At 38.9% G+C, this 26,106-nt stretch overlaps 1 protein-coding gene across 1 annotated transcript in view; it reads right to left on the bottom strand.

The window, feature by feature from the left end:
- ERBB3 (erb-b2 receptor tyrosine kinase 3) overlaps nt 1–26,106 on the bottom strand; it is a 59,827-nt gene that overhangs the window by 13,478 nt on the left and 20,243 nt on the right. The window contains exons 2-15 of the mRNA XM_072135063.1: nt 17,653–17,804; nt 15,182–15,368; nt 13,775–13,900; nt 8,231–8,296; nt 6,917–7,035; nt 6,689–6,827; nt 5,435–5,548; nt 3,858–3,972; nt 3,044–3,117; nt 2,875–2,962; nt 2,038–2,240; nt 1,062–1,194; nt 865–955; nt 632–786 (exon numbers count right to left, since the gene is read on the bottom strand). Coding sequence (XP_071991164.1) covers nt 632–786; nt 865–955; nt 1,062–1,194; nt 2,038–2,240; nt 2,875–2,962; nt 3,044–3,117; nt 3,858–3,972; nt 5,435–5,548; nt 6,689–6,827; nt 6,917–7,035; nt 8,231–8,296; nt 13,775–13,900; nt 15,182–15,368; nt 17,653–17,804 — 1,762 coding nt within the window. The remainder of the gene's footprint in view (nt 1–631; nt 787–864; nt 956–1,061; nt 1,195–2,037; nt 2,241–2,874; nt 2,963–3,043; nt 3,118–3,857; nt 3,973–5,434; nt 5,549–6,688; nt 6,828–6,916; nt 7,036–8,230; nt 8,297–13,774; nt 13,901–15,181; nt 15,369–17,652; nt 17,805–26,106) is intronic.

Genomic DNA, 26,106 nt, shown 5'->3' with positions numbered 1-26,106 from the left:
GGTCCCCAAATGTGAAAAAAAATAGGACATTTTCCAAATATCTGTCCACGGACATCTGAAATTTGAATAAACATATGGGGGGAATTTATCAAGAGTTGGGATATCATGCAGCACGATACTCCAATGTTGGATATATTAAGCGGCCACGATCACCTTGGTATATCTGCTTACCAATGAACTGAGCTATAACATTCACCAGGTCCTAGTGTATTCAAAAAAGTTAATGCACCTACTCCCCCCCACCCACTAGCCTTGAAGGTGGCATGTGGGTGAAACTTATTCGCCAGAAAAGTTGTGTACAAGCCATGATATATTCAAAAAGGTCAGTTTGCTATCCTTGAAAATAAGGGCTAGCATACCGTAAAAAATAAAAACCTGATCTGTGAGCTTTTAGAATATATTCTCCAAAGTAATAGATGTCAGGTGTCCCCCACCCACACATAAAATAGCACGGGCATCAGAAATAATTGCAAAACTACCATTTTATTTGCAACGCAAATACCAACTTCTTCTTCAATGGATATTCTGTAACACATTTGTCTGCTAAGTAAAGGGTTAAACTGACACTAGCAGTCTCTCTTCAGTATAAGGCATACTAGAAATAAGGCTATCATTAAGAAAGTTAGCTCACCCTGCTGTACAGTTCTCATGACATGGTAGACAGATCTTATTAACACTGGGATACTTGTAGATTGGACCTTTTTCCCCCATGACTCCTTCAGGACATTTGTCCACACAATGTAGCCCATCTCGGTAGTTGGCGCACTGTGTGCAAGAGTCGGCACCCTGAAAATCAAGAAATGTTTGTTTTGTATGAAAGTGTGAGAAGTAGTTTGAGGGACAAAGTATTGGCATCAGACTTACTGTTCCATTGCAGGTGAGCGCCCCTGCCATCTTCTGACACTCCGGGTGGCACATCAAGCAAACACCATCTTTCATAAACTCTCTGCTATCTCTGTGCAAAACAAAAAGGAATCATTAAATGTCAGCCATTAATATAATTACGCACACAATAAACAATAATGTAATGTAATAATGTGTAATGTGAGCTATGAATTTACCCTTGGGTTAGGTTACAGTATGGAACACATGTCCCATCACGGCTAAAGTTCCTGCAGGACAGACATTGTTCAGGACCAGGACCCCAGCAGCCCTTATCCGAGCAAAGTGGGTCACATACTTTGCCTTCTTTAACTGTAAAAATAAAAAAAGAAGTTGAAATGTAGTGGTAGGTGTAGTAGTGGTATATCACTTTCTTAGGGACCATTTTCCGGTTGGATTAACATAATATTGCAATAGAATTTTATGAATACGTTGACTTGTTCTGATGACTATACCTTCTATACCTCTATATAGGCTAACTGTGATCTATTAATAATGTATAATGTATAAACTTTTTTTGTTTATGTTGTCTTTTTAAATGGATTTGTTTTAATTGATCTAATAAAGTGTTGCTTGCTTTCTTGCTATGCTTTCTACAATTTGGTTTTTGATTACTCTTTTTTGTAGTGTTATTTGATATTGGAAACAATCTGTTTGATTTGATTGTGTCCATGCCCCCTGTTACTTATACTGTATGGCTATTCATTCTTATTTTTAAAGTGGCCTAAATTGTGCATTTTTGTTATCAAAAAGGCAGAAGTCCTCTTATCAAAAAGTCACAATTTGTGAAAAGTGCAAATCAAACCAGTGTAACTCAAACAAGCACATCTGCCCAGCTAAAATAAATAGGGCAAACAACTTCTATCATTTTAAATAATTATGGAATAGTTGAAAAAATGTGCAAAACACGCTAAAAGGCACAAAAAAAGAAGAACTATGATAAACCTTTGTGTCACTGTTATAGTAACTGTTAATTACCGTAATATACAGATTTATTCTTAATTTTAAGCAACATAACCTTTTCTAACAATATTGTATATTTTCTTACACTTTAGAGATAACAATGGTGGAAATGATTTTATTACCGTAATAACATTGTATTCAATACATATCTTAGTTACAGATAACATTTCAGTTCAGAACAAGGAGACTTACTACAATCATCTGGAGACTTGTTATTCTTTATATCAAAGTTCTGTCGTTTAGTTGTGAATAAGTATTTCCAGTATATGGTGTTATAATAGCAAAGGTTCTCATTTTCTGCAATATAAACCTTCCCCGCACTGATATCTCGTAGTGAACGAAACCCCAGAGATGTGACATTGCTGTTCTTCATCACTAGAAGTGACACCCCTTTTCTGTAATATATGAGAGATCAGATCTCAAGACAAGAAAAACACAATACAGTACAAAGTAAATGTAAAATAGAAACAAATAGTCATAGGATGCTAGCAATAACCACATCACAACACCTATACAATAAACCAATGCCCTGTACCTACAATACTTACAACTACAGTAATAAAGTATAATGATATCCATGCTAAACTTAAATAACAGCCATGTAGAGATACCGGAATGTCTCATTTTTTAATAATATCAATTTACACTGCTTAAGTCTGTCCAACAACTATGCGACTAAGAACATTAAATAGAAATAATAGAAAGTATAATAGAAAGCTAGAGAGATAACTAACAAGGTATTTTGTTGCTGTTTGTAAGTTCCAATCAATGGGAACAAACTTCAACAATGAGATGGATGACTGCAATGGCTATGAAAAAAATTTAATGGCCCGTAGTAATAATAATAAAACATAATAATAATCCTAATAAAAAAGATAGTTTAGGGGCTAAATGCAATGATAAATTTACACCCAAAATAACCTTGTTTAGCAAGTTATCTATAATCTAGAAAGTCTGACATATTTAATTCAACAACCCAAATGGTTTGCGTTAATGTATTCTTCTTTACATCTGACACAAGATACTCACATGAGAGTCCGACCACCAATGGTAGTGAGGCTGGAAAAAACACTGAAGTCATTCATATGTTTCGGCCATGACTGGATGTTCAGGTAACCTGTGGTGAAAGGTGATGGTTATTTCAAGAATATTTTGGAATGTATTCACGTATACAAAATTGCAGGAACCTTCCTCTTACCTGTTATTTCTTGCACTGTTTGGAAGACAGTCAGCTTGTTAGGGTCCAGAGCAGTGATATTCATATACTCATCCCTAGAATTATACCAAATAGTCATACAGTCAATATAAGTACAGGCAGTCCCCGGGTTACCTACAAGATAGGTTCTGTAGGTTTGTTCTTAAGTTGAATTTGTATGTAAGTCGGAACAGTATATTTTTTTAATTGTAACCCCAGCCAAAAACTTTTTTCGTCTCCATGACAATTGGATTTTAAAAATGTTGGATTGTCATAAGAACCAGGATTAACAAAAAAGCTTAATTGCAGACACCATTGATAACTGTTAGAGCTGATCATTCTAGCCTAGGGCTGAAGTACAGTAAATTATCAACATCCAGAGGTCCACTTGTAACTAGAGGTCGTCTGTAAGTCGGGTGTTCTTAAGTAGGGGACTGCTTGTACTTAGACTGCACCTTTTCATCTTCATCTACCCTCAGACTATGACCAACAGTAAGATGGGGAAATCATTCTCAAATCATGCATTGTCAGACTAGTGATTCCATCATGTAAAACAGGTTATTTTGTTAAAATTAAGCATTTTATGAATAAACGGAATTTGTACCAGTAATGGGAACTAATTGATGTTGTGCTATTTTCATTTATTGTTAGTTTCTTGTCTATAAATCCAAATGGATACAAAAATATCTGAACATTTCAGATTGGGGAGAACAGAGACTCGGACTCCCTGCGAAGTTCAGGTCTTCCCAAACAAATGTGTATGTTTCCATTAGATTCCACAAATTATTAGTATACTAAATAATAACTCTTGCCTTACCCATCAAGACCAATGGTAAGGAAATCCAGATTGCCCAAAATCTTGGTACAATTGATGAATCTATCAATGTTACTAGAATCTACAGTCTGGTATCTTGAGCCGGTTCCTTCACAAGCTGAAAAATAAGAAAGAAAATGAGATGGACAAATTCCTTAGTAAATTACAATTTTGTTTGAGAACCTGTCATTTGTTTTACCCTACTAAACTACAGGCCCCCTCAGGTAGGGTATGCAATGTCCTTTCTAGAATTCCCTCTTATGTGAAGCCTCACCTGTTTACCTATAAAAAAAAAATCTCTGAAAAAAAACACAAATATGACTCTTCCCACCTCATTTTCACATGAGATGAGTCAAGTTTAGTGGATGCAGGGGGAGGGTTAATTGGAAGCTCCTTTCTTTGGTTCTCTATTACCTAAAAGTAGATTTTTTGGCATATTAAAGATAAGAATCTCATCTTGCAGATCATATTAAGCACATGTTTTTGTGAGCTACAGAATCAGAGATACGGGTAGCTAAAGACCTTGTTGAAAACACAAGCTGCAGATAAAGATCCAGATACTGCCCATTTTTTACTACCTCTTTGTCCAGTTCTGTAGCTAACAGAACCCCAAGTCTGATAAGTTGAGTTATATTTTCCTGACTTTGGAGGACATTTTTTATAGGTTAATTTTTATAGGACATTTCCTTCCCTAGCTGAGGGGGCTAGTCGTTTAGTGAGGTAAAACCTGGTGACAGGTTCATTTTAAAGGTGTTTACCACTTATTCCAAACTCTACCAGGGTAAGTATAAGACACTAATAGGGAAACCTATATATATATCTTTATATAGATTTCATAAGCAAGACAGTAATATTCACATGTCATAGATATAGTTACAATGATGTATAACTACACAATCAACAAAGAAACAAATAACTTCTAAACTCAGATTCAATATCAATATGCACATGGCTCCCTACTTCTTCTGAACCCCCCCCCCCCCACATCAACATGGATAACCTGCAGCCGACCTAAGGTCCTTTTAAGTTGTTATGTACAATAGGGTAACCAATATCATAGTTACCCTGTTAAACTTTGTTGTTTGCTGCTGGGACCCATGGTTCACGTGATTCCTGGGCAGCAGGACTCAAGACTTCCTGTGATGTATGTGCAAGCTCCTCCAACCACTGATATAGAAGTGGTTGTAATGGATGGGACACGCAGACTGCAATGATTACACACTGCCCCTTCCAACAACCAGCAGGACATGGGACGTCACAAGAAGAGTCCTGCTGCCTGGAGGTGACCTAACCCTAGGTTCTCGGTGATGAACAACAAACTTTAACAGGGTACTCGTAAGTATAATAAGGGGGTTATATTGTCATAGATTTGCCTTATACTTCTCCTTATTGATTCAGTCTTATTCAGAATTCTAAAAACCAGAAGTGAAACAACATACCAGGTTTCCTTTAATTCACTGATAAAGAATGTAGACTTTCTGATATTGGATTGCATGTCGAGAACAATCATTATTTCACAAGACCATTTTCTATAATCATTGTGTCCCCAATGTTACATACCCAAAAAACCAAAACATTACCTTTGGGACAAAGGCCGGAGCATGGCTCACACATCTTGACTCCATTTTTTGTGACCTCCATTTTGTTGCTGGGACATGCACGAACACAGGAATTCTGGTCTATCACAAAATTATCTAACAGCACAAACAAAAGCAGAAATATATAACGATTATAACAAAGACAATAGGAATATTGAAGGGATGCCTATAATCCAAAAAATTTGCCACTATTATTTAACATGTTTTAAAGTAAAGTTGATATTAAGTTTTCAGCTGCACATCAACCCTAAACATACACTCATTGGGACATTTATTAGGTCTTCTTTTCCAGGAAACTGGTGTGAAAGCGCTGAAATAATCACAATTGCTAATGAACTACCAGTAATTGCAGTTATTTCCCTCTTCATGCCATGGAGTGGAGTGACCGGGGGCAGAGTGGGTCTAACATGCCCCACTCTGTGCACTCACTACAATTGCCGAATTAGCGAACAATTACCTTAACAGTCGCTAAATAATTGCGCAATTCTATAAATATATGTCGCAGCGCCGGAACCAGATTTTGATGTCTCAATCTGTGCCGGAGGGGCAGGGACTTAAAGGGATATACCCATCTGGGCATTCACATTGAATTGAATTCTGTAGCTACACTGATGCAGAAACATATCTTGTTTAATCACTGAGCTGAGTGGTTTTTCTGAAACAATTATAAAATTATGATAATGAAGCGCTGTCACTCCTTTGCCTGGCTCAGCGCTTTTCCAATCACATTAGTTATGCACTGCACCAGAGAATGATGTAATTACAGTGTTATCCCTGAGAGCCAGAAGAAATCAATTGCTGCACCATCTGCCAGCTGCTGTGTATGAGTGATCAAGAGCAGGTTGATTAGTCCTGTCTGGACTGTTCAGAAAGCTTGGTGTAATGTGTTTATCAATGGCAGGCTGAAGCAATCCAGCTTTCCCAAGGTCCTGAATGTTATAATGTTTTTTTCAGCAAAACCACTCAGCACAGGGATTAAACAAGATGTGGTTCTGCATCAGTGTAGCTACAGCATTCTCATGGTATGTTTGGTTCATAATGCATGAAATAAATGGTAGATAACTATAATTTTCATAATGGAGTCTGTGGGAATATCTAATAAATAATTACAGTGGCAATTTTTATTTTATTTAAACCAGTGTTTTTAAGAATATTTTTATTTTACTTTTCCATCAACTGTCCTCACAAAATTAAGTAGACGACTTAGATATTATGTTTGTGTCTGTGTATACATACGGGGGCAGTTCTTCACACATGATCCTCCATACTGGAATTTGGAATCAGGACTATGTTCCATCTGACCGGTCTGGGAGTTGTAAATCAGCTGGGAACATTGTGAGACGCAGGTTCCATTATCATTGAAGGTCCTGCATGACTGTATGCGAAAGACAGTTATAAATATGGGAAATTGCTGTACTTAGGTTATGTATATGGTTCTAGTACGATTCATTAAGCAAAACTCACAAAGCATTGAGTGTTTAGGGAACCCGTGCAGCCTCCTGCACACTCATCATGGCAGCATTCAGTTGGGGCCTGTCCATAGCAACGTCCATTGCACTGCTGTGCACAGATGTTCTTCGTCACTGCATGAAAAGATTCATTTGGAAAGATATACTTAGTAACAAAATGAGGCTTTATTCACACGGCTGCAATGGGGGCCCATAAATTTTAATGGCTCCCGATGACGGCGTGGTGAGCCCATGGTGCCTCACCGCACTGTGACCATGTCGCTCCTCTGCCTACGGAGGGAGGAGAGGTGACAAGCGTTCACTCACCTCCTCCTCCTGGCCCCTTACTCACAGGGTTCTGGTCCGGCAATTATACAACCATGTGAATGAGGCCTTAGCCAGTATTTAACAATATGTTTGGAAATGGGAAAATAATATGCATGGCACACTATCAGATTTAATGAAATTATATTATGTAGGCACTACTTTGGGGAAGATCTAGCAGCAACATAACCTTTCAGCTCAGTAGCAACAAATGCATGCAATCTAATAACAACTCAATCTTAGGCTACATTCAAACGACGATGTGCCCGCCATACCTTAGGAGAGCAGGCACACCACAGCGCCTGGGAGAGGAGAAGGGAGTGAGCGCTGCATATATATGTGGCCCGTATATACGTCCCCCAAACGGTCGCGTGAATATAGCCTTAAGATAGAATAGAATAAAACTTTATTCTCTAGCCTCCACGACTATGTGCTAGGGAATTCCTCAATGATACAAAAGGACTTCAGGGAACATAACATTGTCATGTACAAGTATTTGAATAATATGAAGTTATCACAATTGCACACTACATACACATATATATATATATTTATTTTGTCAAGCCGCATTGAATTCTTTTTACGACTTTTCAGCGCTAAAAAGCCGCATAGAACTATTTCCACCACTTGACTAATCTGGCTTAAACATAGAACTACTGCTAGTGCAATGACTTGCAAAGCCAGATTCTTGACTTGCGACTTTTAAAAAAAGTTGCATAAAAGTTACATAGTCACTCAAGTCCCCTGCAGGCGGATGTGCACCTTTGTGAAAAAAAAAATCCTAGACAGCAAGTAGAGCATAAGAACATTTATAAAATGACCAAAGCCACTTTAATGAATCTGACGAGCAGCGGAGCTCCAAAAACAGACATAGAACTATCCAAAGGAGCTTGCCTTATGATAAAGAACCCCTATTGACTTTCTATAAATATTATATTAATTTGGTTGCAAATATTAAACATTACTGCAGTCATCAGATGACACTTATAGCAATGAAAACACTCACATTTCTGACAATCATCTTCACCTGGTCCCCAACACTTCCCATTGCAAGAGGGGTGACAGGGTTTACCTGCAGCAAACAACAAAGGTTCAGCTTTGATCCATAAAGGGATGAATATTTACCTAAACATATAACATATGTGAACTGTTCTAAGAATATAACATAATTAATTATCTCTATTCTTTACTTACATTAACTGTATAACAGTATATACAGTATACACAGTATAAAGCCAGAAAACAATAGCAAGATTTAAAGGGGTTGTCAACTTTCAGCAAATAATTGATAAAGTTTGTGTATTGAAAAGTTATATAATTTACCAATATACTTTCTTTATCAATTTCTCTCAGTTTTCTAGATCTTTGGTTGCTGACATTCAACAGGAAGCTTACATTTTTACAGGAAGCTTAAAAACTGGTCCCTGGTCCTGTGATTTGACATAGGTGCAAGGTATTATATTACACAGCTCTGATTACAAGGCCGTGTGTACCATCACATGACTATGGACTGGTTCTTATCCACAGGCCGTAAACCATGAAGCTTTGACCAACAGGACTACAGAGACTACAAGTCAACGAGTATGCCTAAAAATACTTTGTCAGCATTCTGAATCATTTCAGTAGTTTATAATAGTTTATTTTACATTACCCCGCTCCCTGCCAGCAGAGTGTGGTGAGGTTCGGAAGTAAGGGCAGCTGCAACCTGTATGTGCCTATGTCTCCTCATGCATTCTTCCTCTCCTCCACACCATCCCCCTCCCTGTTCATTGCACATGACAGGAAGAAGGGAGGGAGATGCATGAGTTTGAGGAGAGAAGACTGACACAGGCACACACAGGCTGCAGCTTTCCCCACCTCCCAGGATACACCACATGCTGGTGCCAGGGAGACAGGTAATGTAAATTCAACTTATATAAAGTACTATGCTGTACTTTGATATGTAATTTGATGATCATCTGGCTTGGAGTACTGTACAGCACCAAATATAACTTTTCTGGTGGATGTGCCTTAAATTCTTTGATTATACACCTGAAATTATGTACCGGCAGTATCAACCGGCTGGTGACAGTAATATTTTAAGGTTATTGCTGTGTTTTAATAATAAAAAAGGCTTTTGCGCATCTTGTTAAGTGTTTATATTAGGGCAGAAAATACAGCTGGCCTCTGGAAACAGGATAAGGATGGCAGTAGTTTTGCCAAAGCAGGGTTTATCTTGGCACCTAGATGGCATGAGCTAATATTTGTTAAAAGGGTTTGTAGACCTGAACTGTATGGCACCTGAAAGGAGCGTGTGATCGTCACCACAGACGTATATGGAGAGAGACACAAAATGCACATAAACCACCAGTGACATCTTATTACAAGCGCTAGAAAAAATAAAGGGGCCACCATACCACCACAATAATCATAGATAGGATGGGATGAATTACAGAATTACCTTCTACACTGCCTTCAATATAAAGCATTATGTAGGCTCTATAGTTAACAATGTACTAATCCACTGCAAACACTTCATATTGTGAAAGTCTCTGGGGCATTCCAGGAAAGCTAAGTTACTGCACTAGTAAGCGAAATACAAATCACAATGGGGGAAAAATGTGTATGGAATATTATTTCACTATTCCAAAAGGAAGGTATAAAATTAAGCTGTCAAATTAAGGAGGGATGTACATGCCCCATACGGCCTTGTTAACAAAGGGCAATATAATGGTAAGTGGATTTTTGAAATGCAGATGTATAGGTGTTCATGTAATACAAGGATGGCTGGTACAGGAAACACTTATACAGAGAGGTATGTGTTATGGATCCTGAAGAAGAAATGATGTCCATACATTGCCAAAGGGCAAACTGGCGTATGGACAGTGGTTGTCTTGATGAGATTACTCCTTTGAAGGGAACATGTAAAGACGATTTAGGGCACTAAACCACCAGTATGTCATCATAGAATAGTGGTTTAATAGACAAAATGGGGGAGATTTATCATTAGTCCTATGTAGCTTCTTGGCGTAAAATTTTGTCGCAAATTTTTGTGCAAACATTTTTTGGGGAGAAAAAAACGCAACTCTTAAGTCACGCAATGGCTGAAAACATACACCACAGAGTGTACATCACCACATTTATCAACTGAGAATTTTCAAAAGAACGCAAATTTAATCACAAAACTACACCACATAGGAGGGGGTGTATGTGGGTCCATAGCTACTACAGGGGGGAGATTTACAAATTTAACGTTTTTACTCAATTTTATGTTTGAGGTATCTGAGAATTTCCTGTGCAAAAATATTGCAAAAAAGCAGAAATTGAGCAGATGTTAAACATAGGTGCGACTGGTGCAGTCTATCCGCATAGAGCACACACAGCTGATAAAAGCAAATCAGTCTGAGACTACTACTTATGTTGTTAACGCAAGATAATTAAGTTTGCAGAACATTACAGGACAGTTAGACAAGGGCTGTCTATCATATTGGGTTTGAGGAAATAGTAAATGGCTGTGTTTCGGTTGTGACAATGGGTACAGTGCTGACACCTGTCATTGCTCATGGTCTCTGAGTGTCAGCTCTTTCCTGTTACCTATATACTTAGAGTGGATCAGTGCTCCAGGTCATAGTGGGGAGGTCAGTCAGTATATTTTTCATGTACTGTACATATTCTGCTAATGAACACATTGCATATAACTTTCTTAAAGTAGGGATTAGCATTGAATAACATCAATGTAATAGGAGAAAAACAAAGGAAACAAAATACTGATGCTAAACTTTCATTGAGTGTCATTGCCTTACAGAAAATAGAATATAAAAATGAGAATTAGAGATTACCCAAAAATTATATACAATATGGTTTTAATTAGTAAAAAATATATATCATGACCCTTAACGAGTTATTGGTAGCTACAACTATGACTTGTACTTCCAATCTTACTTCTATAAATAAAAAATCTCTGATCTCAGAGATGAGGTAAAGCCAAAAAATCAGGGCTATTTTCTACATAAAAAGATATGGCTTCAGCTATTGCACTGCCACGATCCGTGCTTCGTGATAACCACAGATGTACTAACTAGCCTGTAAATTTAGGATACGTTTCACATGCTATATCTGACGTGGATTTGCAAGTTCTAACATGTTGGAGGTCCACACATGGATTGGTCTTATTCAGTAAGGCTAATCCATGTATGTTAACTCATTGCTTTTTTTTAGCGAGGATCACAAAGACATACTCCTTTACTTGGATTTTGGAACAGAATTCCAAAAGCAATCTGTCTATAGATTCCATTATGTAACAAACCCTAATTAAGTGGGCTTACACCCTCAAAGTGGTCAGTAAAGGCCTAGAAATTATGCGGCTCTTTGCCTTTTGAAACCAGTGTTTTCTATTCAAACACTATTCTTCAAAATGATGGCTAGTGAATGAACATTCATATGAATGGAGATATCTTCTATTACATGTGGGGCTACCTTGTCAATTGCACCCTAGAGAACAAAGCCTGTATTTTCAGAAGAGGAAACATAGGGGTTTTGATCGTGGGCCGGCCCGGCGCCAGCACTGGGCATACCTGGGCAAGTGCCAGGACCCAGGGCTCCTGGGAGGCCCACACAAGTCTGTACATAAGGAATCCATGAAGGTGAAGGGGGCTGTATCTAATGAATCCATAGGGGGTGAGAGGGGCTTTATATTAATTAACCATGAGGGGGCTGTATATAAAATAACCAAGTGGCTGTTATGATAAACTATGGAATATTTTAGGGAACAGTTTCTGAATTTTTAATGTCACCATGTGAGTTCACTGCAAAGGGGCCCACAGAAGCTCTGTTGTCCAGGGGCCTACTGAAACCTGGAGCCAACTCTGATCATTGCTGATAATATACGCCAGAGAAATATGATTTCAGTGATTTGTTATTCACTTGTGCAATGTAGCGCCAACGTTGGGTTCTGTTATAAAGAAAGTAAACAGAGGTGTGTAGATAAGAGAGAGAGCATAGAGTTTCACATTTGCCCAAGTCCCTAACATGGAAACCAAATACACCTTTTGTATAAATCAGTAACAAAGGGCGGAGGTTATTTCCCTTGACACCCTGCCCTGTGTATGAAAATTTGCACGTTTTTCTAAATCTGTACCCGGCCAGTTTTAATCTTATCGATAAGTCATTTGGACCTGGTCCAAGTGAGCCTGCCAAGTTCTAAAGAGTACTGGATGCAGACACTTCTGGGACACATAGTAACAGGATCAGTGTTGTGTGTAAACTCCTGCTCTCTCCATTTATATTCCAACGGCTATTAACTGCAAATATACTCAGAAGAATGCATTGCCCTCCATGATTCATTGTTTTCTAGAGAAATGATGCCAAATTGGCACTTTCAAAACCCTTATCCACTCAAATCTGTATTTCTGAAAGTGTGTAATGTAACCAGCTTATCTACTTTATTTAAAAAATATACATTAAATATTTTTTAAATGCACAAATATGTATCTTTTTAGTTTGAAATATTATTAATAGAGTAGCTAAACTTTTGACACAACTTTGTTAATAGTGCAGATGATAATGGTAGACTTTATTAAAGAAATATGTTCCTGTGTCCTTATTTTGCCTTTCTGCCTTTCTTTAAGCAATTTGTATCAATCAGCTTTCTGTCCTGTATCCACTGATGACTGAGAGATGAAGGAACCTGATAATATTCCTAATGAATCTTTACAGTCACAGGGTAGTCTAATCTCCTTACAGAACTGACTTTTCACATGTGATAAATTGCCGACTGCATTTATTTCTATGCCAGGCAGGGCCGTAACCTCTTGTTATATCGCGCTACGAGAATGAAGCGGTGGGGCTATCATGAGCACCCGGGGAATGATAAATATCCCCTCTATGTAGGGAAAGAGTCATTAGTCTTATGTATGAGGTCATAAGGCTTTCAGATACACTGCTCACTACAGGAGAAAGAGCAGAAATAAAGAAGCTGATTTACTCAAATAAGTATATCACAAAGTTTACTATTATAATCTGCTCTATTTAATTCTGCAATAAAAGAAAATTTACCAATACTTTGAAGGTAATGGTACTCTAATCAGTTACGGATCTGCATATGCCTGTCTCAGGACCATAAAAAGAGCACTTCCTGCTCACTGCACAAGTTCTGGGGAAGCTGGGAAAAGGGGGGCATGAGACAGTGTAACAGCCTGTAAAGCCAGATCACAGAGGGGCTGGGGTAGCCCCTCAGGCTCTTTAGCATAATTTTAAAAGTTGATACTATAGAGAAAGAGGCTAATGAATAACAAATCTAATAAGATTAACACAGTCACGATGCCTGGATCTATGAGTAAGAGTCCCTGGGTTATCATGCTTTATTTTGATGGTAGATTTGGTAGATTTTCATATTCTGTTGTCTGAGTTGTCAGTTGAAAAATTTAGATTGCAACAGCATTGGTTAAAACTCATAAAAACAGTCTGACCACGTCCACTACCCAACCCACTGAAAAGATTCTACTTAAAATTTTCATAAAAATCTGTACATTCATCTTCATGTAAGACTTAAAGTAACAAATATCGAACTTACAATTTGCTGCATTTTCACTGATCTCAACTTGCGCCTTTGGATCTCGTATGATGTCTTTCCAGTCAATGGTATCAGTGTAACACAACTGCTCATTCTTAGTTATATAAACACCTCCAGCTAGGATCTCTGACAACAATAGGAAATAAAGGTTAAACTAAAAATAACGTAAAATTGGCCATTTTGAAAGACAGAGTACAAAATGGTGGACTGCACGGCGTGCAAATGACAGGTGTACTTTAAGACTGTCTGTATCCAGAATCCTCTACACAGAAGTGTTGACATTTTAATGTGTTCTGTTCATATGGGAAAAATGTATGCTCTTTTGTGAACAGGTTTTGTTTGCTGAAGTTTTAAACCTGTATAACCAGTGCGCTTATCCAACGTTAGAGACAAGTTCTTATGTTATCTGTTTGTCTGATAGAGGAGAAAACATAATAGTGTTGGCAAAACTCCACTAGTAGTAAAGCAATGAATACTAAAAGAAAGGTCTGAAGTCCAGAAGGGAGTTTCTTGGCTGGGAAGGAGTAAGCAGTATGTAGAAGGGTCAACAATAGGGGGTGTACAGCTCCACTGACTAATAGGACTGGTCACATGGAAAGTTAGCTGGAGAACTTGGTTTTCAATGACAGAGGTTATTGTGGGAGTCTCTCCCCACTGGGCAAGTCAGCTTGTCTCCTCAAAGAGTCTCTGTTTCGGGAACGTAGATTATTTTTAGAACAATTGTTTATTCTCCCCCCCAAAAAATCACAATAGTTAAATTAATTCTTTTAATTTTCCCAAGCTCTAATTGACAGGCAGTGATCGATGCTTGGAGAGGCTGTCAAAGCATCTACAGTCTAAGAGAAGAGGCTACAACTATAGATGGAGATCAGTAGAGATTTACTGCATTGCATAGTTTAAGGGTTACTTTGTCTGAATACTAAATCATGGAAAAAAAAATCCAAATTATTACTTTTGTCATTGGGTTGGGTTTAGAAGTAAAGCGATGGACTATTTTTTGAGGGAATAGTTGTTGAAATGTACTAAGAAAGATGTATAACAGAGATTAAAGGGATTGTCTGGGAAAAGTCTTTCTCCCTTGACCATGGCGTGTTTCAGGTATTTCAACACATTCCAATGCAAATAAATGAAGTTAAGTTTCAATATCAGACAAAGCCATAAGAATAAGAAGGTGCTGTTTGTCGATAAAGCTGACCATTGTCACTAATTTGTGCATGGATGACAAGTGACACAATGTTTGTGATCTTTATCATCATACATGTACCCTTTTTTAACTGTGTGCAATACACTGTGTACAACTATTTGTCTATTTATTGTAATGTATGTCAGCTTTTGAATCCATTATTACATGTCTACTATATGTGCACCCCATACTCTTCCTAGAAATGCACAGGTCTTTTGTCTTACCTGTAAGATGGTGGAAGCTGAGCTTCTGAATACCACGGGTGCCATTAACTTGATTATTTAGTATCATGTAAAGTGAGTACTTGTCTTCATAAAGACTGTGTCCTCGAATGACACGCAGGTTGTCTAATGGCAAATAGGTAAAAATATTCAAGGCTATCAACACGTATCCAGTCACTTCACGTATAGACTGAAAGTAAAGCACAGAGAAACATGTTACCTCTTGAGTAAAAAACATCTAAAAGTCACTGTTTAACTAACATATGATCACATATGGGGTCTTAAAAATGGAAATATTTAGTAAGTAGAAAGAAAATCATTTGGTTTAGCCACCAGGAAAAAGTTGATGTCAACCATGAACCAATGCTAGATGAAGCATCGTAGGAAGGGTTTATAGGTCATAACTCTTATTTTTTTTCACCTGGCACCTCACTATTGTTACATGTTTTGTGGTTCTGCCACAAAATACAACTTTTCAAACCACAGAATAATATTTCCTACTAGGGTATAAACTGAATGTTTTCAACATTCTTAGACTTTTAATTTTCATGTGTGGTTTTATGGATGCATTTTATCTCCGGTCATGGAGGCAAAATACCTTACTTAGATTGTGTTGCAGTATATATCACACACCATTATTGGAAAATATAATCATATGGGTTCAGACTCGTCAATGGCGATTTGGTCAACGAAAAACAGTTTTTAATAAAAGATGCAGGTCCCTAGACAAGAAATGCTTACATAGAATTGTGAAAATCGGGGGTCAGAAGTTGAGAAAGATAAGTGTTCTTTGAAGAACCTTAGAAATAGGTTATCATATTTCCCTGTTCCTTGTTGTTTCTATACTAGTGATAAATGTTACATATTGTATATTCCTGCAGAGATCTTGACTCATTTAAGGACCTTCGCTGGTAAAACAGATTCTGGCATATCTAATTTATACATATTAAACCATGTAACTCTTAAGTGAACGCGGCTGGGGAAATGCCTGACTAGCCAAGGCTGCTAGTGATGAGAACCTTCTCTGGAACAGGTTATTTTTGATGTTATCATGTCGTAGCTGAAAAGAGCCTATGTGAAGACAACCTGGCATGGACTGTGTATCTGTCTATGACTGCCCCCTCCTTGGCAACCAGCAAGGATTTTGCAGCACAGATGCATTACATGACATGGTTCCATGATTAAGCAGATAGCTTAGACAGTAAAAACTATGGTATGAAATATATTATTTTAATTAGTTTCATTTTGCACAATAAGAGGCTAAACTTGTGCAAAGGAGGAATTCTAAGTACGTTCATTTAACGCATATCACCCTTGTTGTGGAGCACTTATCTCAGCAGAAGGTGCCACTGGACCTCCTTTATTGTGATCCAGTTTAGAACACAATTATTACATTTACTTAAAAGCTTATAGATACTCTACCAGCTCAGAAAAGTGAAGGTAATCTGCATGGGGTTAAAAAGCAATAATTTGGTAGATTACCTTTAATGGAAACCAACCACTACCTATTAGGTGCATCTAATGTATGTAAGGATAGCCCTTTTTAGGGCCAATCCTTTACTCCCCTCTATCTTTGCTAATCTTTAATCAGGGTATTATGCAAATTTTCTAAAGAGGCTACTGGGGCGTGGAGTAGCTGGAGCTGAGGCTACATGGCGTGACTACTCCATGCCCCAGTAGCCTCCCCCTACCAAGACATCTTCATCGCGCAGCTACACGGAGCTGCACGCAATCGTCCGCAAAGCCAGAGTTCTGCGCATGTGCAGAACTCCAAATTTGTGGACGAGTGAAGATGTCTGGGTAGGAGGATCAAAGAAGCTACTGGGGCGTGGAATAGCCGTGTCCCAGTAGCCTCTGCTCGAGCTTCTCCATGCCCCAGGAGCCTCGTTAGAAAATTTGCATATTACCCTGATTAAAGATTAGAGGGGAGTAAAGGATTAGCCCTTAAAAGGGGTTGGATGCACCTACCACTTTAAGGATGGTTATACCCCTTTAACTACAGTATTCAATGTATGAAAGCAGATGCCAAATTTTAACAATGCATGTAAGCAATAAGAATCCATATATGACATTATGAGCTGGTGAACACCTGCTAAACCCTTGGAATGCAGCTTAGGACAAGGTTGGCCATGTTCACTTCTTGCAGCAGGAAGCCTCTCCCAATGACAGCAGTACTTTGCCTCCTAAACTCTGTAGGCGGCACAGGGAGGGGAAACCAGTTGTGCAATATACAGGCAAAACGGCCGGTAAAACAAGACAGGCTGGAGTCACATTCCAATGATAGAAACGTACACTGAACTTACATTTCAAACCATTTACTAACATGGAAATGACAACTGTAATACAGGTGCCATAGGAGTATATGCCATGATATGTGTTACTGCAGCATGCAGCATTGCATAAGAACAATCCCAAAAGAAAACAATGGTATAAATATTTCAGTCTCCCACGATGATCCCTGTGGTGTGCATTACCTTTAAGAAGGATAAATCTTTGTTGTTTTCAACAAGCACAATCTCAAGATTTCCATTCACGATATGGCAGTTGTTGTACGTGTTTCTTAAGGTATGATGCTGGTACTCGGCCTCGCCAGTTACACTGAGTCCATTCATTGTGCCAGTGCAGACTGTAAAAGAAAGAAATTTAGTAAGACAATGCACCGAGGCAAATGACTATGTAGAGTAGATTACAGGGGCAAAACATTAAGGGGCACATTTACTAAAGGCCATGTGCCAGTTTTCTGTCAGATTTTGTATGTTCTTTTAGGTGCAAACTGCTTGCACAGGTATTTAGGAAACTGTACTATTCTTCATGAAATACAAATTTCTGTACTGAAGGGTGCTTTCTGGTGCTCGGTCGGACTGTGCAACATATTTAACATGCAAAGTCCGATGGAAATGTGTTGCACAGCCCATGTTAAAGGTGCACCAAAAAAAAAGTGGTGCACTCCCTTGGGGCAGTACAGAGCACGTCAGATTCTTGAAGAACGCGCGCCAGAAATCCTGAATCTAGTGCACCCTGCACTATACACAGGGAAACTACACATAGTGCAGTTTGCCCTGTCCCTAGTAAATGTGCCCCTATATTTTCTGATATTGGCTTTCCAACCCATCCCAGACAAGAAGGCAGTGAATTTGGTTGAATTTGCATGCCATTAGGAACATGTATAATTTGTAAGAGTAATGCCAGACAAATCTTTTTTTGTCTTTGGGACAATTGGATTCTCAAAACGTTTTCATGGGAACAAGAATTAACCATGTAGCTTTACTGCAGAAACTTTACAAATGATTATTACATCCTGGGGCTAACTACAGTAAATAACCAGCATCCAGAAAGCTTCACCAGAGGTCACAGTGTGAAGAAGGGTCCGTTTGTAACTAGGGGTCATCTGTAAGTCGGGTGGTCTTAAGTCGGGGACTTCTGTAGTGCTCATGAGAGAGCATCAAGTAAGCAAGATTTGCAAAAGTCCTAGATCCATGGATTCAATGGCAGCCATTTGTTCATACATAGAAAAGGACTTCTTTATTTAACCCTATTTTCCTAAGTATACCAGTTTGAAAAGTTTGATGCAGACTTTTCCACATGATGATTGACTGATAGACATAATGATAGACTTCTTTATACAGATTTTTGTACAGCTACAAAATAAAAAAAAATGATTCCAACAAGGAAACAAACATCATCACCACAGTCGACTTGAATTTCAGATTGCACAGTAAAGATGCAATATAATATACCACAACATAGTTACACTTTACTCTGAAGATAATCTCAATTTTACAAGTAGTTTATAGATGTGCTATTTGGAGTGTTCTGGAGGGATTATAAATGTGGTTTATAAATGTCTGACACACATTAAAAACAGGATAAAAAAACAAGGTAAAAAACAGCCTAAGAAAGAAATCACTACTGAAAAATAGAGCACGGTTATTTATCATACATTGTGATCAAAGCAGAAGAAGGTAAAATTGTTTCTTCTGTGTGTGTAAATTCAGCTTTAGGCTATAGCAGAAAAAAGATGTTGACTTAACAATTGTTTCACCTACAGCCATCTCCTATAGTCTCCCTATCATTAGAAGAACTCAGCTCTCTTTTCAATTCATATTTTCAATTCTAATTAAATTTTAGAGCATATTACAGGGATACTTTGTGCCAGAAATATAATGATAAACTGATATCTGTTCCAATTTCACAGTCCATGTGTTTCCTACACAGAGTGACCCAGTCCAATCGGCCTCGACCTGTGCTATGACAAAGTGGGGTATCTCAATTTGTGTGCCACACACCTTGCCCCATGTTTTTAGACATTTGGCGCGACAAAATAGATGTGACAATAGACACAAATATGCTCCATGGACCCAACTACATCTGATTTAACAACTTTTATTTACATCTGAAATCGCTACTGATATGTACCAAAAAAAATGGTCCGAAATCCATTGAACCACATTTGTTCCAGGTTTAACAAAGTTTTTTTTAAACTTTTGGAGACCTTTACAAAAAGGGAAATGGGAATAGTCTCAGCTGCAGGACTAGGGCTAATGCGAACAAGTCTGATGCGATTTACTTGCATCGTAAACTTGCCTGAACGTCCGGCCTGGACGCTCAGAGACCTGAACTGAATGGACATGCTGAATTCAGTTCCGGTCTCTAAGTGTTCAGGATGGTCATTCTGGCATTAGTCAATTCAGGAGTCAATCACATCAGACGTGCTCATGGGCAGTAGACCTTAATCTTACTTTGCACTTATATTAAGACACTTTTGAAAAATATATAATGAATTCCTGATGTCAATTTGGCTTTACATTTTCAGAAGGAATAACAAAGCTGTGACATCATGCAGAAAGGAGAACTACAAGAAAAGAAAATTACTGTACATGGTATTTTCTAAAGACGAGCTATAAAAAAGATGTCACCTCTTGATATGAGATGTTTTGATAAAAAAATGACATTCCTTAAAAGAAAAATCTAGCATCAAAATCAAGCATGATAAACCAAGGACACTTACTCATAGATCCTGGCATTGTGACTGTGGTAATCTTCCTATATATGTTGGCCTCCTTCCATCTAAAATAAACTTTTAAAATTATTCTAATGATCCAGAAGGGCTCCAGGGGCATTACCAGAGCAACTCAATGTCTCACACTGCTTCCTCAGCATTTGCCCCTGCCCTCTGCCTGATGTAATCTCACGACAGCAGGTAGTTTCAGCACACAGTGCAATGGGGGAAGTGCTCATGCCCAGTTTAACAGCCTGTGAAGCTACAACACAGCAGGTCTCAGGAAAATCCCTTCTGGCTCATAAGCATACTTTTTAAAGTTGATTTTTAAAAGGAGGCCATGGATAACAAATATAAGAAGATTACCACAGTCACAGTGCCTAGATCTATGAGTAAGTGCCATAGTTTTTCATGATTGATTTTGATGATTTCCTTTAAGAAATTGTTCAGGAACATTGTATTGTAGTGTTACTCTGTTATTCCTCCTAGAAATGTGTAACTAGATTGACAACTGGTTCATTAAAGAGGGTGTTACTAGTTGAGGGAGTGTCCAATCAGTGCTTATAGATATTCTTTGAAGAATTTACAATTCTTTGCTCTACAAAGAAGGATTTGTTTAACTACTGCCTACCCAGCAACTAAATGTTAACCAACTATGAGCAGCCACTGGATTAAGGTCATTGGATGAGGGCAAGTGCACCACTATGAGAGGCACACACATTGCATTATATGAACAACTGGGTCTGGTATATTAGGTTTTTACAGCTGTTTACAGTATATTTCTCAGCTGCAGGTCTATGGAGTGAAACAAACCTGCTATTTTCCCCAGAAATATTTTTTTACAATGCTGAACAATACAGGAACACAGTCTAATTATGGAAATGACCTCCATGTATATGGCCTCCTCGTTTTGAGAAAATAAGAGAGAAGCTCAGTGACAGATAGGGGCGATTTTCCCCTCCAGACGTAAAACTGGGAAAGGTCAGACATTAGAAAGGATCCAAACAAACCCAAGAACTCTGACAATCGTCCAAGCAATGCTGCCCCCGCCTCTGCCTATACTGGAGAGAATGGCTTCTCTCTGTGCAGGACACAATGTGGCCTTCTCTGCAGCTGGACACAGCATCTCATTGTGCCTCTGGCAGGAATTTGATGGAGGACACTAAGGGCAGGGTCTGTGAAGGAGGGAGATTTAGGCAGTCATAAATTTCTTTAAATTCTAAAACATTTAATATACATATTAGTATTGATGAATACAGTGCCTGTTGTATCCTGCACTTGTAGGTAGAAAACATGTACACAGATCTAGCCATATGAGAAACATACAAATTTTCATGGACATAGACACTGCCAGAAAAGTCACGTAAAGCAGGCATATACATCACTATTACATAATCACATACTTCCTACATTTAACAAAAAGCCTTTTGTAAAAGTCCAATTCAATTACAATCCAATATTCTGCTATATAGATAGGCTAAATAGTTTCACAACCCGCGGGAAAGTCTTCATTTAAAATTGCAGGCAAAAGAAAACCATGACAAAATATGGTCTTCTGTCTTCTGTAATTATAATGAACTAACCCGCTGTACCCATAGTTACAGGATCAGTTTTACAGGGCACCATACCAAGTGAGTGAAGGAAGGAATGAGTATCAATCAGCACTATATGGCCGTGCCTACAGGCAGAATTAGGTGAGAGATAGGGCTCTTCCTGTCAAACCTGTATTTGATCATTATTTTCTTTATCTAGTGATGACAAAAAGTCATCATAGCTTATAAGAAAAAAACCACAGGTATATGAGGGGTAGAAGCTGCCAAATTCTCTTTCCATAGATTTGAAAGAGGAACACGTAGCAGTGACACACCATTTATATAGTACATTGTTATAAACACTTCTTAAACCCATAAAATACTAACTATGTGATAAAGTCTCTTTATTACCAATGAATCATTTCAAATATTTCTAACCTTCAACAAACTATGCATTAATAAGGTGTGTAAATGCGGAGTAACATTATTTCTGGACATCATGTGACTTAAATTCTGCATTTTTTTTGCATTTTTTGTCTCAGCAGGCTCAGAGATAGTGGGGCTCATTTACTAAGGGTCGCGTGCACTTTTGTGGGACTGTGCACCGTTTTGGGGGTTAAAATGGCTTGCTCAGGTATCTAATAAGTGTCTGCGCTTGGATTGCGGCACATGTGACTCTTTTTGTGATGCAGCTGCGCTGGCTTACATGCGACACAATTTAGGGGGAGTGTCGTCAGACGATCCAACTGATTCGGACTGAGCACGGGATTTAACTTTCAAATTGTGTTGCAAGCCCAAGCCCTAACATGCCCCCCTAAAAAGATGGTGAACTGAGCGGGGAAGCGACATATGCATGATATCGGGTGCACAATGTTAGTGAACCGCGGCACAGTGTCGGACGATGTACTTTCAGTGAACTCCAGCGGCTGGGTAAGTAAATGTGCCCCAATGTGTGGAGACCAGCTGTTCTAATGTCTAATACACTGCACATAGAAACTTTTTCTGCGCTTATAAGAAGGACCATATAAGATGTTGGAAAAAATTTAATTGTAACTCCACATTGAAGAAGGCTAAATAGAACTCCGAATACCAGCTTTTTGCAGCTCTATGTGTATCACAAATTCCCCCAAAAAAGCGCCAGGAAACAGGAAAAGTCTCGGGATTTCAAAGCTGCACCCAAAAGAAAAAAAAGTTGCGAGCGTCGTAGAAGGACCGACATTCTGGCGCTGACATCTTACATACAAATTCAACTTAAGAACAAACCTATGGAACCTATCTTGTTTGTAACCCAGGGACTGCCTGTATATGGGATCTCCACTCTTTCTTCGATCAAACCACATCACTCAAAATATTAAAAAAATGTCAAGACGTCCTCTGCCTTATTCATGTAAGATTCAATCATCTGAAAAGTCCACTACCCTAATAAGGGACATTACTAAATCTTGACAGGAGCCTTGAGATCAGGTACTATTTAGGAGCCAGATTTTATATGCTACTTCTGTGCACAACTGATTAAATAATAATTATAGAAAGTACTAATTACGGTATTATGTAATTTGTTTATGGTACCATTTTGAAATGAGATATCACACACCTCATAATAGACCTATTTATAATAATTACTATGATGATGTTTCAATGGGGTTGTCCCTCGCCCTTATGGGTTACATTTATGACATAGAAAGTCTCCCTTTCTCTAGCCATCTTTGTATTACTTGGATCACCATTCCTCTGTATATTTTGAAGGCAGTTGTCCTCATTAGATAACTTACTGAACACCATGGGGCACATTTACTTACCCGTCCGTCGCGATCCCCACCGTGCGTTGCCCGACAAGGATTCGGGTCTTCCGTGAATCACTAAGATTGTGCGTCCAATTTCCTGCATGTGTCGCCTCCCCCGCTGAGGTCCGCCGTCTTCTTCCCGGTGTATGTGAGTGCACAATTTGCTTTTTAAAGAGAACCCGTCATGCAAAATAACCCCCCTAAACTAAATATATTTTCATAAACTGCTATTAGAGAGCATTGCCTCTATCCCTTCATTGTCCCTCTACGTGCCTGTAAACCTAAGCAATGAGGTCCTAAAGCTGTATGCAAATGACCTGTGAAATGTCTAATGAAGCATTAGCATATTCAAGCTGTCCACTCTATTCATGAGTGGGAGGCACAGCCACACCCCCAGTGCTTGACTGACAGCCTGTATAATGGTGTGAGGCTGTATAATGATGTGCTTCCTGGTGCTGGTGGCCACGCCCCCTGCAGCCTGTGTGTGCATGTGTGTGTATAGGAGGGATACTACAGCTCCAGGCAGCCATGTTACAGCAGAACATGTCAGATTCATGTGTAGCTGATGTCTGTGTCTCTCACCTGTATATTAGGAGGATGCAGCATGTCAGCAGATGCAGTACACACACTAGCCATGCTTTACTATACATTACACACAGACATGAGCAGGGGGAGGAGAGGGGAGGGGTAACAGGGTGACACTGCCTCTGACCATGTGACCAGCCTCATTTATTTGATAAAGAATAGATGATTTTACAATGAATAATGTATGAAATAACTAGATAAAGGCTGGGATGGGATCCTTGTGAGCTGCTCCAACAGGTAGAGGTGACAGGACAAGTGACACAGACCTGATGACAGGTGTCCTTTAAATTCCGCGGTTTGTCCGAATCCTCCACTTCCTCCGGGTTATCCGACCTCCACGCCGACCCGATTTGTGTCGCATGCAAGCCGGAGCCGATGCGCCACAATCCGATCGTGTGCGCCAAAAACTTGGGGCAATTCAGCGCAAAGTGGAAAAAACGTGAAACCCGACAAAAACGCACTGTTCGGACCTTTAGTAATTGTGCCCCAATGCATTAGAGAAATACTGGGAGAGTCTCAGAATATAAGCTGCAAAAAGCTGCAAAGTTTTGGGTGAAAAAATGCTTTTCTATGGGCTGAACTGACAGAGGCCTAGAAAATGGACACATCTGGTTGTTTTAAAAATATATATATTAAAACAACCAGATGTGTCCATTTTCTAGGCCTCTGTCAGGTCAGAGCATATAAAAGCGTTTTATTTATATTTTATATATACAATGTGGGACCTACAGCATTACTATGGGAAGTTGGAGTTCATAGAGAAACTGTCACCACAAAAACGTGCATGCACATATGTGTAAAAGGATTGTAATGGTTGAGGGCAGCATGGGTTAGCATTACAACCTTGCAGCACTGGGGACCTGGGTTCAAGTCCCAGGGTCAACATCTGCAAAGAGTTTGCATGTTCTCTCCGTGTTTCCATGGGTTTCCTCTGGGTCCTCTGGTTTCCTTGAACACTCCAAAACATACTGGTAGGTTGATTAGATTGTGAGAGGGAATTAATTATTCCCTCTGGTTTCCCACCACACACCAAAGCCATATGGAACAGTGAGTGATGATGATGATGATGTCTGTAAAATGCTGTGCAATATTTTTGCACTATGCAAGTCAAAGGCAAAGTCACAAACCCAGAGGTACATTCTTTTATCGAATGCTGTCCCTTTAAGGACTTGGTGGCATTCCTGGGTCAACAGATAAGGAATGGGTCTCTGTTCAGTGTCCCTGTTTGTCCTCCAATGGAGGTGACAGGAAAACAGAGCAGACCTTGTCTACTTTCCAGGCCTCCTAAGCACTGGCAAAAAGCAGCAGGAGAGATTAAACCCTTCATCTTTGTGTTACTCACGCAGTGTAGGATGTGGTTTACCATCTAATTAATTTCTCTGCACAGTAGCCAAACGCACAAGTGAAGCAATGGGACTCTACATGACAAAGAGCAGTCTGTGTTCAGACTCTCCTGGGTGGAAGCCATCCTAATAGATAGATGTAAGAGGAAAACATTAATGACCCTAGGATAGAAATCCACTGCCCAGACAATCTGTAGCACCTACAAACTTACATGTCTTACTATGAGCTCATGTATTTCTTTGTGTAAACAGATTAGGATGAATGACATCTTGGCATGAACATTGTGCCCAAATCCCACAGTCAGAATAAAATTGCATACTATACAATGTACACAGCAGCTATATACCAATTTGCCATGCTTCGTGCAGCGCTGCGTAATCTGTGTGCGCTATATAAATAAAGAATTATTATTATTTATACACTAAGATTTAAAGAGAACCTGTCACCTACTTTTACCCATTACCAACTACCAGCCTATATCTTGAGCTCTGTAGCAGCTAGATCCATAGTTCAGGTATCATATTAAAGAAGGAGATTTCATCTTTCAACAAGGCTTTTGGTTCTGTGATTTACAAAACCAGAGATATGAAAGGTAGAGTCATAGTTGGTAATGCAACCTACAGGAAACATCCAATTCCATACTATGTATTTAACTCCCTTTAGCTCAGGTATTTTAACTCACAG

This window comes from Engystomops pustulosus, chromosome 2, assembly GCF_040894005.1.
Source record: "Engystomops pustulosus chromosome 2, aEngPut4.maternal, whole genome shotgun sequence".
Lineage (NCBI taxonomy): Eukaryota > Metazoa > Chordata > Amphibia > Anura > Leptodactylidae > Engystomops > Engystomops pustulosus.
This window is presented reverse-complemented; position numbering and strand designations above follow the sequence as displayed.